General features: G+C 43.6%; 1 protein-coding gene across 13 annotated transcripts in view; it reads left to right on the forward strand.

The window, feature by feature from the left end:
- The window catches only part of LOC147028865 (synaptic vesicle 2-related protein-like), a 360308-nt gene that overhangs the window by 200959 nt on the left and 140219 nt on the right, over positions 1 to 19130 (forward strand). For all 13 annotated transcript variants that reach the window (XR_015057745.1, XR_015057743.1, XR_015057747.1 and 10 more), the window contains 3 exons: positions 2179 to 2277; positions 2538 to 2609; positions 2805 to 2929. Coding sequence is in view for 9 of the 13 variants with exons in the window: in XM_085879631.1 (XP_085735757.1) it covers positions 2179 to 2277; positions 2538 to 2609; positions 2805 to 2929 (296 nt within the window). In the remaining 4 variants the exon portion in view is untranslated. The remainder of the gene's footprint in view (positions 1 to 2178; positions 2278 to 2537; positions 2610 to 2804; positions 2930 to 19130) is intronic.

Raw genomic sequence — 19130 nt, forward strand, 5'->3', positions numbered from 1 at the left:
GTTCCTCTTCTATCACCTGGCACCTCTAAAATGCTATGTAATGACGTTAATGTTACTCCGTCCACCCACCCCCCCCCCACCCAACCTCTTTCTTCCGTTCTTTCTCGTTCCCTCTCTCTGCCTCCTCTCCATCCTCTTTACACTTCTCTCCCTCCTCCCCCCCTTGCCCCTCCTGCTTCTTCTGCTTATTCTTCTTCTTCCCCTGCTCCTCTGCCTCGCTGTGTCCACTTTCCACCTGTACCCCAGGGGCCTCTCTCTGGCCATCCCCCATGCTCTTTTGGTAACTGCTGGGCAATGGCACCAGGTGCTTGATTCACTGTTCAAATCGTCCATGTACATGTGCTGGTAGCTGGGTAGTGATGGTGTTACAGTTTTGAGCGATGGCTATTTCTTCCGCTTAATCGTGGGGATGGCATCCTCTCTCAATTGTGCCTGATAAGCATAATATAAGATCTAGCCATCTCTATTGTTTCATCACAGTGCTCTGTAACATGTTCCAAGCACAAAAGCAAACATTTTGTAGGTCCGATCCACACTCGGTTATTTCAGACAAACCTCGTCCAATTTCTGCCAAACTTAGGGTCTTTTGGCCATTGGTGTAGCAGAAAACCATCTCCATTTGTAATACAACCGCCAAGGACACATCAACTTCGCATATTTGTGGAAAATTGAAAATTATTGACCGTTTCAGTTAAATCATACCACGGTGGAACCCGGAGACGGTGTGGATGATATGACAGTCATCTTCCAGGGGTGACATCATTGCTCATCTGAAGAAGAAGATTTCGACTTTTAATCACAAATTTACCAACTTTATAATCCGGAAATCAGAAAAAGACACGTCATATCTATTTTGGAAGCTATCAAGGGATAGATTAGCATTGAAGTGATCTGGGCATTTGGGTTCCCCTTGAAGCATTGTACAGATGTTCTGCACACTGCTTTGTGCTAGTATTCGTATGGTTCACTGTGGAATTAAATCCCTATTCTTTAAGATTTTTACAATATTTGATGAAGCTTTACAGCTGTAACTATAAAGTATAGTAAAATGTGATGACTTTTAAAGTGAGAAGTTAGATTTTAAAGTAGTTGGAGGCATCGTGAGTGTTCAAATAATTACCTGGCCGCCATCGAAGGTGGGCGGAGGTTGTGTTTTCGCCCCTGTCTGTCTGTTTGTCTGTGAACAGGATATATGAAAAAGTTGTGGATGGATTTGGACAACATTTGGTGGAGAGGTCGGTTGGGCGTGTGACAAAGGCAAAATGATTAGATTTTGGTGAAATCTGGAGGCTAGACTTTTTGAAGTGATTTGATATTCACAATTGAGATTCGGTATGGCCAAAAACAAAATATATAGCATGATAACTGAAAACGTTGTGGACATATTAGAACAAAATTTGGTGAACGGGTTGGGTGTGTGAGGATGAATCGATTTGATTTTGGTGAAGATCCGGATCAGGACACGAGAATTAAAAAAAAAATTTTTTAAGTGATTCTTCGCCATTGAGAGATGGGGCCAAAACCCACATATATAGCATGATGTTTCAAAAGGTTGAGGGCGAGTTATGACAAAATTTTGTGGAAGAGTTGGTTCAGTCATAAGAACAACCCGATTCGATTTTGGTTCAGGTCCGGATGCAAATCCGACCTATTGGTGGGATACACACTGTTCAGCCTGGTGGAGGTATATTATGCACTCTAGTCTCTATAGAGTGCTGTCCTAGTTTTTTACCAGTTGATGGGAAAAGGACGAGTGGTTTCTTGAGAGAGGATCTTTTTTCGAAAGTTTGTGGCATGAGAGAATAAAAGATCATAACAGGTTAAGAGTGAGTGAAGGAGGTGGAGCAACCTCATCAGCTTTTTCTCTGTATAGGGCCACACTGGTATATCGAGTGTCACTTCATGGTTTTCCTGTTAATAAAATCAAGCTAGGACCACACTCAATTAACTCCCGACTTGAAAATGATCGATTTAAAGACCCTTATTTTTAAGTTGTGACATGGACACTTTTGTTTGCTTGATGGCATGTTCATTTTAACTGCTCAGCATTTATAATTGTTGAGCACTTAAATGATCGACTACTCTCTGGATGCACATAAACAGTTAGAATACTTCATATTTTGAAACTAGAAACAGTGTTCAGATATTGACTAACTTGACTACACCCCTGTCCTGCAGTTTTCCTGTGCTTTCATAATGATGTCCACCACTATCTTGGGACCATTGATTCAGTGTGAGTGGAATATTTACAAGTGGCAAGTCGCTCTTACCTTCTCAGTGAGTATTTTGTCATTTTCTTATTTTGATCATTTGATAAGATTGGTAATGAAATTGGGTGGGTAGCTTTTTTTTTTACTGTGTGTGAGACAATCAGAAAAATTCGTTAAAATATTGAGGTTCATGCTTGTTGTTTACTGGAGAGATCGAAGGTGAGAGGAATGATGCCTTTCAGTGATTTAAGTCTTTATCTGAAGTTGACCAAGCTGTTGACCACGAAATCAATTTAGCTTGACCATGTGGAAATGTTCCCTCTTTAGATGTACTTCACTGGGCAAGCTTTGCTTTCACCTCTGTGGGGAAACTTTGCAGATAAATATGGACGCAAACTGGTAGGATTTCTTGGGGGCTTTGTTGTGGTTCTCATTTCAGCTATAATTGCATTGAATGGTGCTGAAATTATTGATGGTTGAAGTTTATTTTTGCATCTGTGAAAATGTAAACATAAAAACTAAAATGCTAATGTTGCACGAATAAAAACTTAAATGTCATATAAAGATTTTTGTCTTTTTCTTAACATTTTACAGTGTATCCTGTTCAGCATGCTGTGCTTATTGCATTTTGGAATTCTTAGCTCCTTCGCCCCATCGTACAACTGGTTCCTCTTCTTGTGGTTCATGGTCGGCTGCGTAGGAGGTGGTTTTTCTCATGTGTAAGTCTGCCCCTATAAAATAACACCCGATAAAAAAATTAACTTTCCATGTGTATCAATGAGTCAAAAAATTATGCCTGTTCGTTCATTTTTGTGGGTTTGTGAGGAGTGCCTTATCATCAATTGCTTGCTGGTGCAAGACTCGGGAGAAGAGAACGATGTGAGAATGACTCACATTTTATGAGTAACTGAAAATAATGAAGATTCCACAAACGATTAATTTTGATTGTTCTGATGGCAGTCAGTTTGACAGTCGGTGTGTCTCCTCAGGTCAGGTCAGGTATGGGAGCATGTGCAAGAGCAGTGCGTTACTGTGTCCACTTTCCACTGGTACTCCTGGGGCCTCCGTCTGGCCATCCCCCTGGTAGATGCCTTGCCCATCCCGATCTCCTTGAGATGTTGATCAACCTGCTGGAACCGCGAGGAACGTGGTTGGCCCATTGGCCTCCTCCACTCACGAGACTCCCACGCTGAGAGAATCTGGTGAGCAGGATCAGCGTCAAGAAAATGAGCCACATGTCCATACAGCCGCAGTTGATACTCACGGAGTATGCAGGTAACAAATCTCATTTGAGTCTCTCTCAGCAACCGCTCATTGGACACAAAGTCTGACCAGCCATAGCCAAGGATTCTCCGAAGAGACCTGGTGCCAAAGGAATTAAGTCTCTATCTCAGATCTCTGGTCAGAGTCCAAGTCTCACACCCGCAGAGCAAGACTGGAAGCACCAAGGACCTGAAGAGCTCGGACTTTTTTCCTCCCGCACAGGTACCAGCAGTGCCACACCCCATGATCCAGTGAATCCATGATTCCCTTGGCCCCTCGCCAGACGCCTGTTGACCTCAGGCTCACAGCCAGCAGAGACATGAATATCACTGCCAAGGTAACTGATTCTCTCTGTGACCTCAACATCCTCACCAAAAACAGATACAGACAGGATAGCAGCATCCAAGATGTCATTGAAAGCCTGGATCTTAGGTTTGACCCAGGCAACTCATAATCCCAGCGACTCCGACTCCTCATTCAGCACCTCGAGGGCCCCCAAAAGGATATCTAAAGTCTCCGCGAATATGACTGCATCATCTGCGAAATCAAGGTCAGAGATCTTGACATTCCCAAACGATGCACTGCAACTTGATCATTCTGACATCCTCCCCATAATCCAATCCATACCAGTGCTGAAAAGTGTGGGGGCCAGTACACACCCCTGACAAACTCCAGTAACAACTGGAAATAAGTCAGAGATGGTTCCACCACATCCCACAGCACTCTCAGTTCCAGGGTATAGTTCAGACATCAGATCGATCAGTTTTGGTGGCACCCCACGAAGACCAATAATCTTCCAGAGGGCATCCCGATTCACTGAATCAAATGCTTTGCAGAAATCAACATAGGTTGCAAGCAGTCCCTGCCGAAACTCTCACATGCATTTGGTGAGGATCCGAAGAGCAAGAATATGGTCAATCATTGACCTCTTTGGTTTAAAGGCTGACTGTGCTGGCCACTGGTGCTCAAGCAGATGGTGGCAAACCCCATCAAGAATTATCTGAGCAAAGACCTTCCCAGCACTGAGAGCAGTGTCACCCCTGGTAGTTGTTGTAGTCTTCGCGATTACCCTTCCCTTTCCAGAGAGGGACAACAAGGCCCCTCTTCCAGTCAGTTGGGATGGTGCCTGTATTCGAGGCAGAGCACAGAACTGCATGCAAGACACGAGTTCAGCATTTCCTTGAGCCTTAAGAAGTTCAGCATGGATGCCACAGATCCCAGGAGCTTTACCCCATTTCAACCGGTTCACTGCAGCCTGTTTCCACAAACGAAGGTGGACCACAGTTGATTGGAGGGTCAGCAACAGTGATTGTAACTCCCCTGATGTTCAACTCGACAGCTGGTGGATCAGCCTGGTACAATCCCTCAAAGTAACCGGCCCAGCGGGCCTTCACTTTGAACTCCTCGATCAAGAGCCCACCACCCTCTGCTCTAACTGCAGTTCACCGAGGGACGGGCTTGAATGAACGCAATGCACGAATTCCTCTGTAATCAGGACAAGAATCACTTGACCACAGGTGATGCTCTACCCCCTCACAGATTCTTCGCACATAGGCCTCCTTGTCCACTTTGGTGCACGTACAGTTTTATGCCTCAGCTCCCTGAACAATTCTGCCATTCAGCCTGGTCCTGTGACTCTGGTCAATGGTATCCAGTGTCCCTTGAGAGAAAAAATTCTTCTTCGCCCTCCGCTGAGTTCCAAGACATCCATCGGCAACATCAAGGACGGTGGTCTTGAAGGCACTCCACAACTCTTCAGGATCCCCAAAAGTACCCAGACCCCCCAAATCTCCAATCAGCTTGTTTGCAAACACCTCAGCTACCCTCTCATCCTTGAACTTGCCAACATCCAATCTTGGCTGGGATGGTACCATTCTCCTAGATTTAACGTGCAACTTAAGAGTTGCTTCAACAATCCTGTGGTCGGTATTGTGGAATTGAGCACTCCGGTAGACCCTGCAGTTCTGGTCATCCTCCAGCGACCATCAATGAGCACATGGTCAATCTCCTTTACCACACCGCCAGTGTTGGAATACCAAGTCCAGCGATGAGCTGAAACCATAAACCAGCCAGCTGAAGTCCATGACTTCTTCCAAAGTCAAGGAACTTAGTGGCATTCTGGTTCACAGTTCCAGACCCATGGGGACCAACACACATCTCATAACCATCCCTATCAGTTCCATTCAATGCATTGAAATCCACCAAGAATAGAAGTGTATATCGCCTTGGGCACTGATCACCCACAGACTCGAGCATGGCATGGAATGGGTCTTTCATGATGAGATCACTCGCCTCAGTCGGAGGATATCCAGAGACCAGGGAAACGACACCCAAGGAGTGACAAATCCTAAGTCTCATAATACGCTCGTTGACTGGTGTAACCTCAATTATCATTGGAGTCAGCTTATTGGACACAGCTACAGCAACTCCTTGGGAATGGTAACCATCAGAGCGACCAGACCAATACTAGGTGTACCCACCCATGATGATCGCGCTACAATCCAGTCTCCGAACCTCAAGGAGTTCTGCAATATCGATGTCCAAACGCTGGAGCTCAGATGATACCAGAGACAGGTGTTCATTCTCTCTTCGGGATAGGACATTCCAGGCACCCACCCGAAGGGACTGCCTCACATTACCCCAAGGAGACCACCGTCTGGTGGATGACACGTCAGCACCACTCCGACACACTCTCCCGCAATCTGACCCAGAAATGTTACCCCGTGGTTTCCCTCCTATCATCTAATATTTGGGGTCCCGAAGGCTTTGCCCCAATCCCCTCATCCGGTGAGCTGTGCTGCGAAGGGAAGCTGCACAGGAGGTACTCCCACCGAGTGGGTTTTCAGGTTTTTTTGTGCTTCCGTAATGTTTTGCGGAATGAAGGGTTTTACGGTGGCAGGAGTGCAAATCTTGCCACCAACCTCCTAACAAGAAGTAACCCAACTGCAGGAGGTCTTCCCAAGACACAGTTGGGCACTATCTATGGATGGTCCTTGGCTCACAAGGAGCTCCTCCACCCTTTGAGGAGCTCCTCCGCCCCTTTCTTCTCGATAGCTCCAAAACTATGAAAGCTAGTGGCCCGGAACTTTGCATGCATACTAAAGGAACTCCAAGGGAGCCCATGAATGAAAAATGGGTATTTGGGTAAATTTAAACACCCATTTTGAGGATAATTAACGGGGGTCCTCATCATCAAAAACCAAAACAAGTGAAATCCTTCAATGCAGTGCATGTGGTGAAGCAAATGAGTACACTAATGTTAAAATATGCAATTTATGTTTTTTCAGTTGAAAAACAATTAAAAAGCGCACTTAATATTTGAAATGTAAAAAAATTGTTATTATTGTGATAAGCACCTTAATATATAACAGAATGAATGAAATCATTCGATACAGCGTGGCAGGAGACCGCAAAAGAATGACAGCATAAGAAGAACTTCGCTTTCAGCATTCGGCGATCGGCGCGAAATGCGATGGTGGGCGGAAGTGACGTCTTTCATTCGTTTGTACATGAGGGGCGCGTTTCTTCGTTTTTTTCCGTCTAGCAATTCATTAAATGTTTTTCACATGTATAACACATTACTTTCACAAATTCAATACAGCGTGGCAGGGCACCACAAAAGAATGATAGCATAAGAACTTAGCTTTCAGCATTCGGCGATCGGCGTGAAATGCGATGGTGGGCGGAAGTGACGTCTTTCGTTAGTTCGTACATGACGGTAGAGCGTTTCTTCGTTTTTTTCCGTCAAGCAATAAATTAAATGGTTTTCACATATATAACACATTAGTTTCACAAATTTCCATTGAAATACTCGGGTATTTCTGTCAATTGTCGCCATTTCCGTTGAGGTTATGCAGTGCATCTACCGGACGGCCGTCATTGGCTGTCTTGAGGCACGTGGGGGGGGGGGACGGGGGGACACCGGACCCACCGGAGACGTGGTAGATGACGCCGGGGACATTTCAAACTCTGTGCAATTGTATACAGCGCACGCGCTGTAAAAAGCCTTACTAAGGTGGCAGCGCACCATCTTGGTCAGCCCACATTCACCTCTTCGGTGAATCCGCCATTTTCGGTCTTACTCCGCCATTTTATTCTGACTTAATAAAAAATGGCTTGCCTTTGAAACACGATGTACTCTCACAGACTAATTAAAGTGTGTAATGTAAACAAAATCTGTCTTCGGATTTGAGCATCAGAGTGTGTGGGCTAATTTAGTGTCAAAATCTGGAGTAAAATCACAAATTTTTAAGACATTAATGTGATCCCTCCTTTCCCGTATTTACACAAGAAAATCTAAATGTGGTACATAATTAATTTTATGGCTCGCAAATTCCTGAGACCTGTTTTGTCTCAGCACTGTCCAAAGCCCTACCTTGCGGCGGATGGCAAAAAGACAGCATTTGTTGCAGTCGGTCGATTTGCGTTCCGCTACCAGCAAACCTAACCCACATAGAAACCGTTCAGGGGATGAGCCCTCTGCTACAACGGGCACCCAGGCGATCATGTCCTATACGTTAGATTCATGACAAATTTTCCATTTGTTTCATTTGTTTCATTTGTTCTATACCTCCATACTTCACGTATGTCGCATATCTTCTATATCTTCCAGTTGATAAATTTTAAAGTTGGTTCCCCTTACCCTATTTTCCCCATGAGGTCTTAACTTTGCACATCGTGGTTTTCCCCAATGTGGGGTTTTCCAAGGAATGGGGAGGGTCTGCTGTGCATTAAAAAAAATGCATTTAAAACTGAACAAGGTACGTTTTCATGACAATTAATGTCATTATTCTGTCCTTTTGTCAGTGTTTTCTCTGAATGTTGTCGAGATATCCAGGGGTGTGTTCAGTTACCAAGCAGATAGCTAGTGCTTTCCAAGCCAGCTGTTCCTTCTCAACGGTTTTAAATGGAGTGCTTCCTTGAGTACTTAAGTCACTTGGTGAGCACTCCACAAGAAACTCGGAAACTGAACACGAGGATTCATGACATGGCGACAAGGGTCGCATATGGTCACTTAACGATCTATACCATGAGTTATTTTGGGCATATCCATTAAGTAATTCTTCAGGGGCGAAATTGCAACACGACATGCATGAGGCAAGTTAAAGGCGATGAAATGCGGTTTGATAGGAATCTAAAGCAGGTTTTGTGGTAATTATTTACTTTTCTCAAACATGGTTAAAAATGCTTTATTCATTGTCAGTGACACAAAATACTGAGATTGGTGCTTATTGATGAGTAATGATAAGGAGGACCAAGTAACATAACTTCAAACTCGATGATTGGGGTGATGCAACCCGAGCGGTGTCCGAACATCTTAGGGTGGTGTTTTGTGGAACACGATTGAACGTGCTGTTTTAACATACCCCATTTCATTCAATCCTGCACTAATGCTGGCAGATGGGACTATCCCCCCCCCCCCCCGCTTCCTCTCAAGTCCTCCTACCAAATGCAACTCAACCCTTCCCCCCCAACCTTTCCCTTCAAGTCCTACTTCCAAATGAAAGTCAAGAACCCTTTCCCCCTTCCCACCTCGAGTCCCTCTACCAAACCCAAGTCCATAACACCCTCTCCCCGATATTCCTCACACCCCCTCTCTCCCGGAGTGTATAGCGAGTTGTGGTGAGGCATTGTTCGACCCCACCCCCCCTTCCTTTCTCTCTCTCTCCTCCTTCCTCTCTGTCCCCCCATTCCTTGATACCACCTTCCAACCTCCCCATTTCTTGGCCTTCTCCTCGCTCTCCACATCCCTCCTCTCTCTCTTCACATCTCTCCTTCCTCTGCTCCCTCGCCATTCCTATCTCTCCCCCATTCCTCTCCCCCCTCTGTCCCACTCCCACTTCTCTCTCCCTCTCACCTCACTCTCCCTCCTCCCTCCCCTCTCTCTCCTCTCCCTTCCCCTTCCGAGCTCCAACCATTCCTCGCTCCCCTCCCTTCTCTTCCCCCTTTCTCCACTCCCTCACCCCCTCTCCATCATCCTCTCTCCCCACCCCCTCCTCCCCCTTTCCTCTCCTTCCTTACTCTTCCCCCCTTCCTTGCTCTCCCCCTTCCTCATTCCCACTCCTATCTAAAGAGTGGCCACAAAGTCCCTATGAGTTAGAATTTAGTTAGAATTTATCTGTATGCTTCCCTCCATTCTCTGCATAAATTTGAATTTTTCTCCATGTTCTTCTGGACATCTTCCATGTTGAGGGTTGGAAGTCATAAAAGCAACCCATGACAGCTGTTTTGAGGTTTTCAATTGTCAAGAATCAGCTATCTTGCTATCTTTAGCTGTCCTGCTAAGAATCAGCTATCTTCAGCTATCTTGCAACAACATGGCACGCCAGCACATTATTCGCAGTTGGAGAATATCTCGACAACAAATTCAGTGGATGATGGATTTGACATTGATCTAGAGATAGTGTGTCCTCCTGGAAGACAACCGGTGCAATGACTTAACAACATGTGACAACTCGCTTTGGGGCGTTGTAAAAGAGGAAATTTCTCATCTCCCCCTAACAACAAATTAAGACCTCAAAACAGCTGACAGGGGCTGCTTTTATGACTGCCAACCCTCAACATGGAAGATGTCCGAAAGAACATGGAGAAAAATTCAAATGTACCAGATCACCCGGAAGGTCCCACTCGCTCAGGGTGAGGGAGCACGATTTAATATCAGTCAGTCGGTCAATCATTGGTTAGAATGAGCTCTACATATTAGATACTAGCAAATACCACCTGTCACTTCACTGACGGTAATACGAAAGGAGGGAGGGAGAAAAAGAGGGGGAAGAGGGAGAGACAGGTGGGGAGGGGGGAGCACGGGGAGAGAGAAGAGGTGGAGGGAAAGGAGAGAGGAGGGAGGGGGAGTGAGGAGGGAGGGGTAGTGAGGAGGGGTGGGGGAGGGAGACAGTGTGAGGTGAGAGGAAGGGAAGGCAGATGGGTGGTGGAGCGTTAATTATGATTCATACTGTCTCATCAAAATGATTCTGCATAGAATAACAGTGAAGATGGAAACAAAATAATGTCTGAAATACATTTTCTACCAGTCATACTATAAACACGGCCCAGAGACAAACACCACCCAGATGCATCCGGACACAAACACCGCCCGGATGCGTCCGGAGAAAAACACCACCCAGATGCATCCGGACACAAACACCGCCCGGATGCGTCCGGAGAAAAACACCACCCAGACGCATCTGGAGCCAAGCTGGCTGGAGATAAACACATGAACACCATCAGGATGTAGAGAGAGAGAGAGAGAGTGAGAGAGTGAGAGTGAGAGTGAGAGTGAGAGTGAGAGTGAGAGTGAGAGTGAGAGTGAGAGTGAGAGTGAGAGTGAGAGTGAGAGTGAGAGAGAGAGAGAGAGAGAGACACAGAGACAGACAGAGAGAGAGAGACAGAGACAGAGAGAGAGAGAGAGAGAGAGAGAGAGAGAGAGACAGACACACAGACACACAGAGAGACACACACACAGAGACACACACACACACACACACACACACACACACACACACACACACACACACACACACAGAGACACACATAGGTGGGAGTAGGGAAGTTAGCAGAAAGAATATGTTATGCTTTATGAACACACACACACACACACACACACACACACACACACACACACACACACACACACACACACACACACACACACACACACACACACACACACACGTGCTTGGCCGATATCGCCAATTTTTCGGGAATCGGCAGGTTGGAGTCGGTGTGATTACGAATGACATTACGTAGGCCTAAGTCACATTTGCCACGGTGGCCGTGGGGTCTCCAAAATCTATGGCCACTAGCAATTATACGGCGGCCGCAGTATTTTCATGGTCACACAATGTAGCAGTCACATATGTTTTTATTTTTTGGGTAGCCGCACGGGGTATTTATAAATTGTGGAGACCGAAAATGTGGGGGTGCCGTACGGTCTTTGATTTGATGTCGCACGGTAACCTTAGGGCGTTCCTGCGGCAGCCATAGAATTTTCAAAGCAGACGCAAGGTGCCCGCAAGGCGACTGCAGGGGGACCGCAGGGGGGCCCTAAGGCGAACGTGCTGCCAGATGGATGGTAACGAGTGGGTTCTTTTTTTTTTTTTTCTTTTTTTTACCAATTCTTTTGTTTCGGCTTGTCGAATTGCTACGGCGAACGTAGAAATGAAAAAAGTTATAACTTCGCGCTATAATTCCACGGCGACCCTACGGCCTGTAAAATATAGCCATACGACGTAGGGCCACCCTGAGGCCTCCTCAGAAACTATGCGGCCGCCGCACGTTTCTGTCAATTTAAAGGGCGTACGGCCGCTGTATCCTCGCCGTAGAGCAAATGTGATTTAGGCCTTACTGTACACAGCCCAGAAACCTTGAGGAGCTTTCTAGTCAGGTTCACTATGTTAAGAGCCAAACTTTCGTTCAATATCGATGGAGGTTTGTAACTATTCCCATTTTTGGTAAGCACTTGGTCAACTAAACACAAAAACCAATGTTTCCATTTGAATCAAATACTTTTTCAGCCGCCATCTTGGATTTCAAAATGGCTGCCATTTAGTTACTGTTTTTATTAATAACTCAAAAACTAAGCAAGATACGAAAATTATTTCAATGGCTATCCCCACATTTTTGGGGTGGAGGAAAATGATGGTGCAAGTGGCAATCGATTTTGATGGCAGCCATCTTGGAATTCAAGATGGCTGTCATCAAAAACCTCTTTTGTTTGTTATTGTATCAATTATTGTATGAAAATTGGAACACAATTCTTAGCGATACGAACCTAACTTTCGAAGCTAAGGAAATTGATGCATGTATTGACATCAAATTGAAATTATGTAAGAATTCAAAATGCAGGTTATATTATTATCCACGATGGTCACCATTCAAAATCTATTTTGGTCTACAACTTATTTGCAGCTTAAGAATTGTTAGCCGTGTAGCCTCTGGGGCATCTCCACATTTTCAAAGTCGAGGAAAGTGAGGGTGCAGCTATTTGAAAAAGTTTTGATTTTGGCTTGCTGCAACCTACGATATTTGCCCACCAGTAGTTATTTCTGTATCACTTACAGCTATTTTATGGCAACAGGTAATTACCATGCATGCCTCTTCACAGAAGGTGTGGCATGAAGTACATGTTTGTATCGTGCAGGGCATCGAGCACTTACTAAAGTGGCTTTATGGCTGATGCAAATGTACCAGATCAACATACAAACTGTGACACTGGAATCAATCCATAGAAATCATATTCACTGGACCAAACAGTTTTAGTTGAATCGTCATATTCTGAACGGTCATCAAACACAGGAATACTGAGGGAGTTGTCATCATTTTGGCATTCAGTGTTGCATGAACACAGGTCTGTGCAGGCAAGATTGTGCGACTTGCAACCACACCTGTGTGTTGAGCAATCGCCCTTGCAGTGACAAGAAACCATCTCGATTCTGGCATTTGGTGCAGGAAGATCCACTGTAGTATGGGGCATAAGATTATCATTAGCGTCTTGGAAGAATCCATTCTTCAATGGATCTATGAAGGTCTTATGTGCAATACTAGCTTGGCCCCACACTCTAGCCTGGACATGTACTCTCAGAATATTCTGCTTCAATGCTCCCATTGTTGGTGTGGATCCCTTACTAAGAATTGGCCGGTCAGTCATTATGGGCTACAACCTGAAAATACAATAAACAAATTTCTGATTAGATTAATTAATGTAATGTTCGCATTCTTTTGATCTATTGAAAATTGTTCTTGTCACACTATAATTTTCTTAACCCCTGGAAGTAGCTAACACTGGTTGAAAAATCACCATATCAACAGCATATTGCTGAGCTCTCGGTGAAAATTATAGTCACATGATTATTTTTTCAGTGACGGCCATGTTGGAATCTAATATGGCAGCTTGTCAAAGATGGCTGCCATCACAGCCTATTTTTGCTTGCACCAACATTTTCCTCGATCCCAAAAATGTGGGTCTATCCATTGAAATCAACACAATATCTTGCTTACTTTTCAAGATATTAACTAAAATAGGTATGAAACGGTGGCAATTTTGAAATCCAAGATGGCGGCCCTAAAATGGATCTATTCAAATGGAAACATTGGTTTTCGTGTTCAGTAAGGTCAAATCCTCCAAAAAATGCAGTTGGTTGCAAATCTCCACGAATATTGAACGAAAATACACAGGACAGGGAACCTGACTATTACATACACAGGGAACCTGAACCTGACTAAAGCACATCATCGAAATATTATTTCGATTTTGAGGATCGGATATAATTTGGTCTAAATAAGTGTCGAAATCTGGAGTGAAATCTGATGATATAAAGAAATATTGAGTCTTTTACTAAGCTGATGTACCTATTTATTTTAAATAAGCAAGGCTATGTTCTCTACTTCTCCATATATACACAAGAAATGTGAAAATTCCAAAGCATGAAACATCTTTTTTTTACTGTTTGGAGAATTATATTGAGTGAACAAAAGATTTCAGAATATGCCAAAATGAACCAGCTTCAATGAGCTCGATAACGTAATGCATTCACTGCAACACCTCACACCCTGTCCCCCAGAGGGACTGCCTATCCATAGCATCCGCCAGATCTGTATCTATATTTTCTGAGGTTTCGTGAGGTGCTCCACTGGGAATCAAAGCAAATCTTATGAAAAACGGACATTTTGAAAGAAAGCTATAATGTTTGCGCGGAGAGCGAACCATATACCAGGTGTTGCGTGCACAGACGAGCAGGCAACATGGCGGATTGTCTTCAATGATTATTTCACGGGTGATTAAACATAGCGATGTCTCCAGTGATGTTCTGCATTAAACAGCATGTCTCCTGGCCGTTGGGGAGGGGCGTGTCTCTGGGCATGTCAGGGTGTTGCTTCTCTCTGGATATGTCGTCGGGGCATTGCTCGTCTCCAAACATCGGGGCATTGCTCATCTCTGGACACATCGGAGCGTTGGTCGTCTCCAAATGCATCGGAGCATTGCTCGTCTCAGGACACATCAGGGCGTTGCTCGTCTATGGACATGTCAGGGCGTTGCTCATCTCCAGACGCATCATTGCGTTGCTCGTCTAAGGACACATCGGGGCGTTGCACATCTCCAGACATGTTGGGGCGTTGCTAGTCTCCAAGCATTGGGGCGTTGCTCATCTCCAGACACATTGGAGCATTGCTCGTCTCAGGACACATTGGGGCGTTGCTTGTCTCTGGACATGTCAAGGCATTGCTCATCCCCGGACACATCAGAGCGTTGCTCGTCTCCAGATGCATCGGAGCGTTGCTGGTCTCAGGACACATTGGGGTGTTGCTCGTCTCCGGAGATGTCAGGGCATTGCTCGTCTCCAAACTTCGGGGCGTTGCTCATCTCCAGATGCATCGGAGCGTTGCTCGTCTCAGGACACATCGGGGCGTTGCTAGTCTCCAAACATCGGGGCGTTGCTCATCTCAAGATGCATCGGTGCGTTGCTCGTCTCTGGATATGCCGGGCATTGCTCATCTTCGGACACGTCGAGACGCTGTTTATGTCTGAAGGAGTGTGTCTCTGGACAGCTTGGCTCCCGATGTGTCATGGTGGTATCTATGTCTAGATGGGAGTTTGTCTCTGGACGTGTTTGAATGCTGTTTGTGTCTGAACATGTTCAGGCAGTGTTTATATCCAAACGGGAAATGATCTCCAGACATGTCCGGGAGTTTGTGTCTGGACAGCTTGGCTTCAGATGTGTCTGGACGGCGCTTGTCTCTGAACATTTCTGGACAGTATTTATGTCTGGATGGGAGTTTGTCTCCGGACGTGTCCAGCCGGGAGTTCGTCTCGAGACATGTCCAGCCGGGTGTTAGTCTCCGGATGTGTCTGAGTTGTGTTTGCCTTCGGACAACTTTGTTCCGAATACCTCGAGGCAGTGTTTGTCTCCAGACCGTATTTATAGTATGAATGGTGGCAAATGGATTTCAGATAGCTATAGGTCGTCAGGCATTCCTGGGTACGCTGGGGTCTGAAGCCGCCATGTTTTTTGGCCTGCTCAACCATCCCTTGACTTGGAACAGGCCACAACAATTTCTTAACGATTGTTGTTTTTTTTTCACTTTCCTCACTCGTATTGAATTCCTGTTCATTATAGCTATGAATCATTGTATACATCGCTTTTGTCAGTACTTTAGTTTTCACATTTAAGAGCTTGGAGTGATTTCATGCATCAGATGATACGATTTTCCATGATCTACTCTCACGGACTAATTAAAGTATATCATCGAAATATTATTTCGGTTTTGAGGACCGATATTGTCTGGACTAAATAATTGTCGAAATCTGTAAGGAAATAACGAGTCTTATAACCAAACAGATATACCTATTTACTTCAAACAAGCAAGGCTGTGTTCCCTCCTCCATACATACACAACAAATTGTGAAATTTCCAAAGCATTAAACTTCGCTTTTTCTCCTGTTTGGAGAATTATAGCGAACACAGTGAGCTTCATACTTAACGCATGCACATGAGAGAATGGGAAACAACAACACCAACAACACAATACCATGGCAATTTGGAATCCGTGTCGTTGGCTATGACCCTTTTGCTTCCGGCGTTTTTTTTGCTTCTGGTTTTTTTTTTGCATTGGGGAATGATGCATGCCAGAGATAAAGGCATCGTCGGAGACATGAAAGACCCAAATATCAGACATGGTGTATATTTCCTCCACTTATTTTAATAAAGATATCTCCCTCATCATCAAAAAATAATTTTTAATCGTGATTTACATTATTTGATCGTTGATCCCGAATCCAGGCCGAAGTAACCGGAAATTGCGTATACAGTTGTGAACAAGTTATAGGGAAAGTCAGAAGCGAATGTAAGAAGAATTCTACGTTCGCTTCAAGTATTTCTTTTTTAGATGAGATCCTGTTCTAGGCGGTGTAGTTGTCCTTGTGAAGGTAATCTTGAGGATTTTTTTTTTTCAGATGAGATCCTGTTCAAGGCGGTGTAGTTGTTGTTGTGAAGGTAATGTTGAGGTATAATGTTGAGGTAATATATATATATATATATATATATATATATATATATATATATATATATTTTTTTTTTGATGAGATCCTGTTCTCGGCGGTATAGTTGTTGTGAAGGTAATGTTGAGGTATAATGTTGAGGTAATATTTATTTTTTTATATGAGATCCTGTTCAAGGCGGTATACTTGTTGTTGTGAAGGTAATGTTGAGGTATAATGTTGAGGTAATATTAATTTTTTTAGATGAGATCTTGTTCTCGGCGGTATAGTTGTTGTTGTGAAGGTCATGTTGAGGTATAATGTTGGGGTAATATTAATTTTTTTAGATGACATCCTGTTCTCGGCGGTATAGTTGTTGTTGTGAAGGTAATGTTGAGGTAATATTTTTTTTTTTAGATGAGATCCTGTTTTAGGCGGTGTAGTTGTTGTTGTGAAGGTAATGTTGAGGTGTAATGTTGGGGTAATATTAATTTTTTTTAGATGAGATCCTGTTCTGGGCGGTATAGTTGTTGTTGTGAAGGTAATGTTGAGGTAATTTTAATTTTTTTTAGATGAGATCCTGTTCTAGGCGGTATAGTTGTTGTTGTGAAGGTAATGTTGAGGTAATATTAATTTTTTTTTAGGTGAGATCCTGTTCTAGGTGGTGTAGTTGTTGTTGTGAAGGTGATGTTGAGGTATAATGTTGGGGTAATATTTTTTTTTTTTTTGATGAGGTCCTGTTCTAGGCGGTATAGTTGTTGTTGTGAAGGTAATGTTAAGGTATAATGTTAAGGTAATATTAATTTTTTTTTGATGAGATCCTGTTCTCGGCGGTATAGTTGTTGTTGTGAAGGTAATGTTGAGGTAATATTAATTTTTTTTTAGGTGAGATCCTGTTCTAGGTGGTGTAGTTGTTGTTGTGAAGGTGATGTTGAGGTATAATGTTGGGGTAATATTATTTTTTTTTTGATGAGGTCCTGTTCTAGGCGGTATAGTTGTTGTTGTGAAGGTAATGTTAAGGTATAATGTTAAGGTAATATTAATTTTTTTTTGATGAGATCCTGTTCTCGGCGGTATAGTTGTTGTTGTGAAGGTAATGTTGAGGTAATATTAATTTTTTTTTAGGTGAGATCCTGTTCTAGGTGGTGTAGTTGTTGTTGTGAAGGTGATGTTGAGGTATAATGTTGGGGTAATATTAATTTTTTTTGATGAGGTCCTGTTCTTGGCGGTATAGTTGTTGTTGTGAAGGTAATGTTAAGGTATAATGTTAAGGTAATATTAATTTTTTTAGATGAGATCCTGTTCTAGGCGGTGTAGTTGTTGTTGTGAAGGTAATGTTGAAGTAATATTAATTTTTTTAGATGAGATCCTGTTCTAGGTGGTGTAGTTGTCGTTGTGAAGGTAATGGTGAGGAATTTTTTTTTTCAGATGAGATTCTGTTCTCGGTGGTGTAGTTGTTGTTGTGAAGGTAATGTTGAATTAATATTAATTTTGTTAGATGAGATCCTGTTCTAGGTGGTGTAGTTGTCGTTGTGAAGGTAATGTTGAGGAAATTTTTTTTTTTAAGATGAGATCCTGTTCTCGGCGGTGTAGTTGTTGTTGTGAAGGTCATGTTGAGGTATAATGTTGAGGTAATATTATTTTTTTTAGATGAGATCCTGTTCTTGGCGGTGTCGTTGTTGTTGTGAAGGTAATGTTGAGGTAATATTTATTTTTTCAGATGAGATCCTGTTCAAGGCGGTGTAGTTGTTGTTGTGAAGGTAATGTTTGGGTAATATGCAGTCCTGTTATCACGGTTATAGAAATGCACAAATAATTAATTTGATCTATAGTATACCCAATCACACCTTTATGACTAAAAAAATAATAACAAAACTAGAGAGTAAATTATCTTGCAGTTTTAAGTCTACTTAATTTTATAATAAAGATATCTCCCGCATCATCAAAAAATAATTTTAATCGTGATTTACATTATTTGATCGCTGATCCCCTATCCAGGCTGAAGTAACCAGAAATTGCAGCATCGAATGTAAGAAGAATTCTACGTTCGCTTCGAGGCTTTGCCTATTCCATATTATTAAGTGAACAAAAAAATTTCAGAACGAAACAAAATTAACCAGCTTCATTGAACTGCATGATTTCATGCATTCACTGCAAGACATTGCACCATGTCCCCAGAGGGACTGCCTATCCATAGCGTCTGCCAGATCTGTGTCTATACTTTCGGATGTATCGCGAGGTGCTCCACTGAGAATCATGGACATGAAAACAACAAAAAAATTTCAGACATTATTTGTTTCCATCTTCACTGATATTCTACGCAGAATCCTTTTTAAGCGGCAGTATGACTTGTAATTTATGCTCCACCGCACGACTGCCTTCCCTTCCTTTCACCTCACACTGTCTTCCCTTCCCCCACCCAACCTCGCCAATGCTTCAGTCACATTTGGCTCGGCGACCGTAGGGTCTAAAAAATCTACGGCCACTCGCAATTATAGGGCGGCCGCAGTATTTCCATGGTCACACAATGTCGCAGTCACATGTGTTTTTATTTTTCGGGGAGCCGCACGGGGTATTTAAAAATTGTGGAGACCGAAAACGTGGGGATGCCGTATGGACTTTGATTTGATGTCGCACGGTGACCTTAGGGCGTCCCTGCGGCGGCCATAGAATTTTAAAGGCAG

This window comes from Eptatretus burgeri, chromosome 4 (genome assembly GCF_056783735.1).
Source record: "Eptatretus burgeri isolate ZD-2024b chromosome 4, Ebu_testis_v1, whole genome shotgun sequence".
NCBI lineage: Eukaryota > Metazoa > Chordata > Myxini > Myxiniformes > Myxinidae > Eptatretus > Eptatretus burgeri.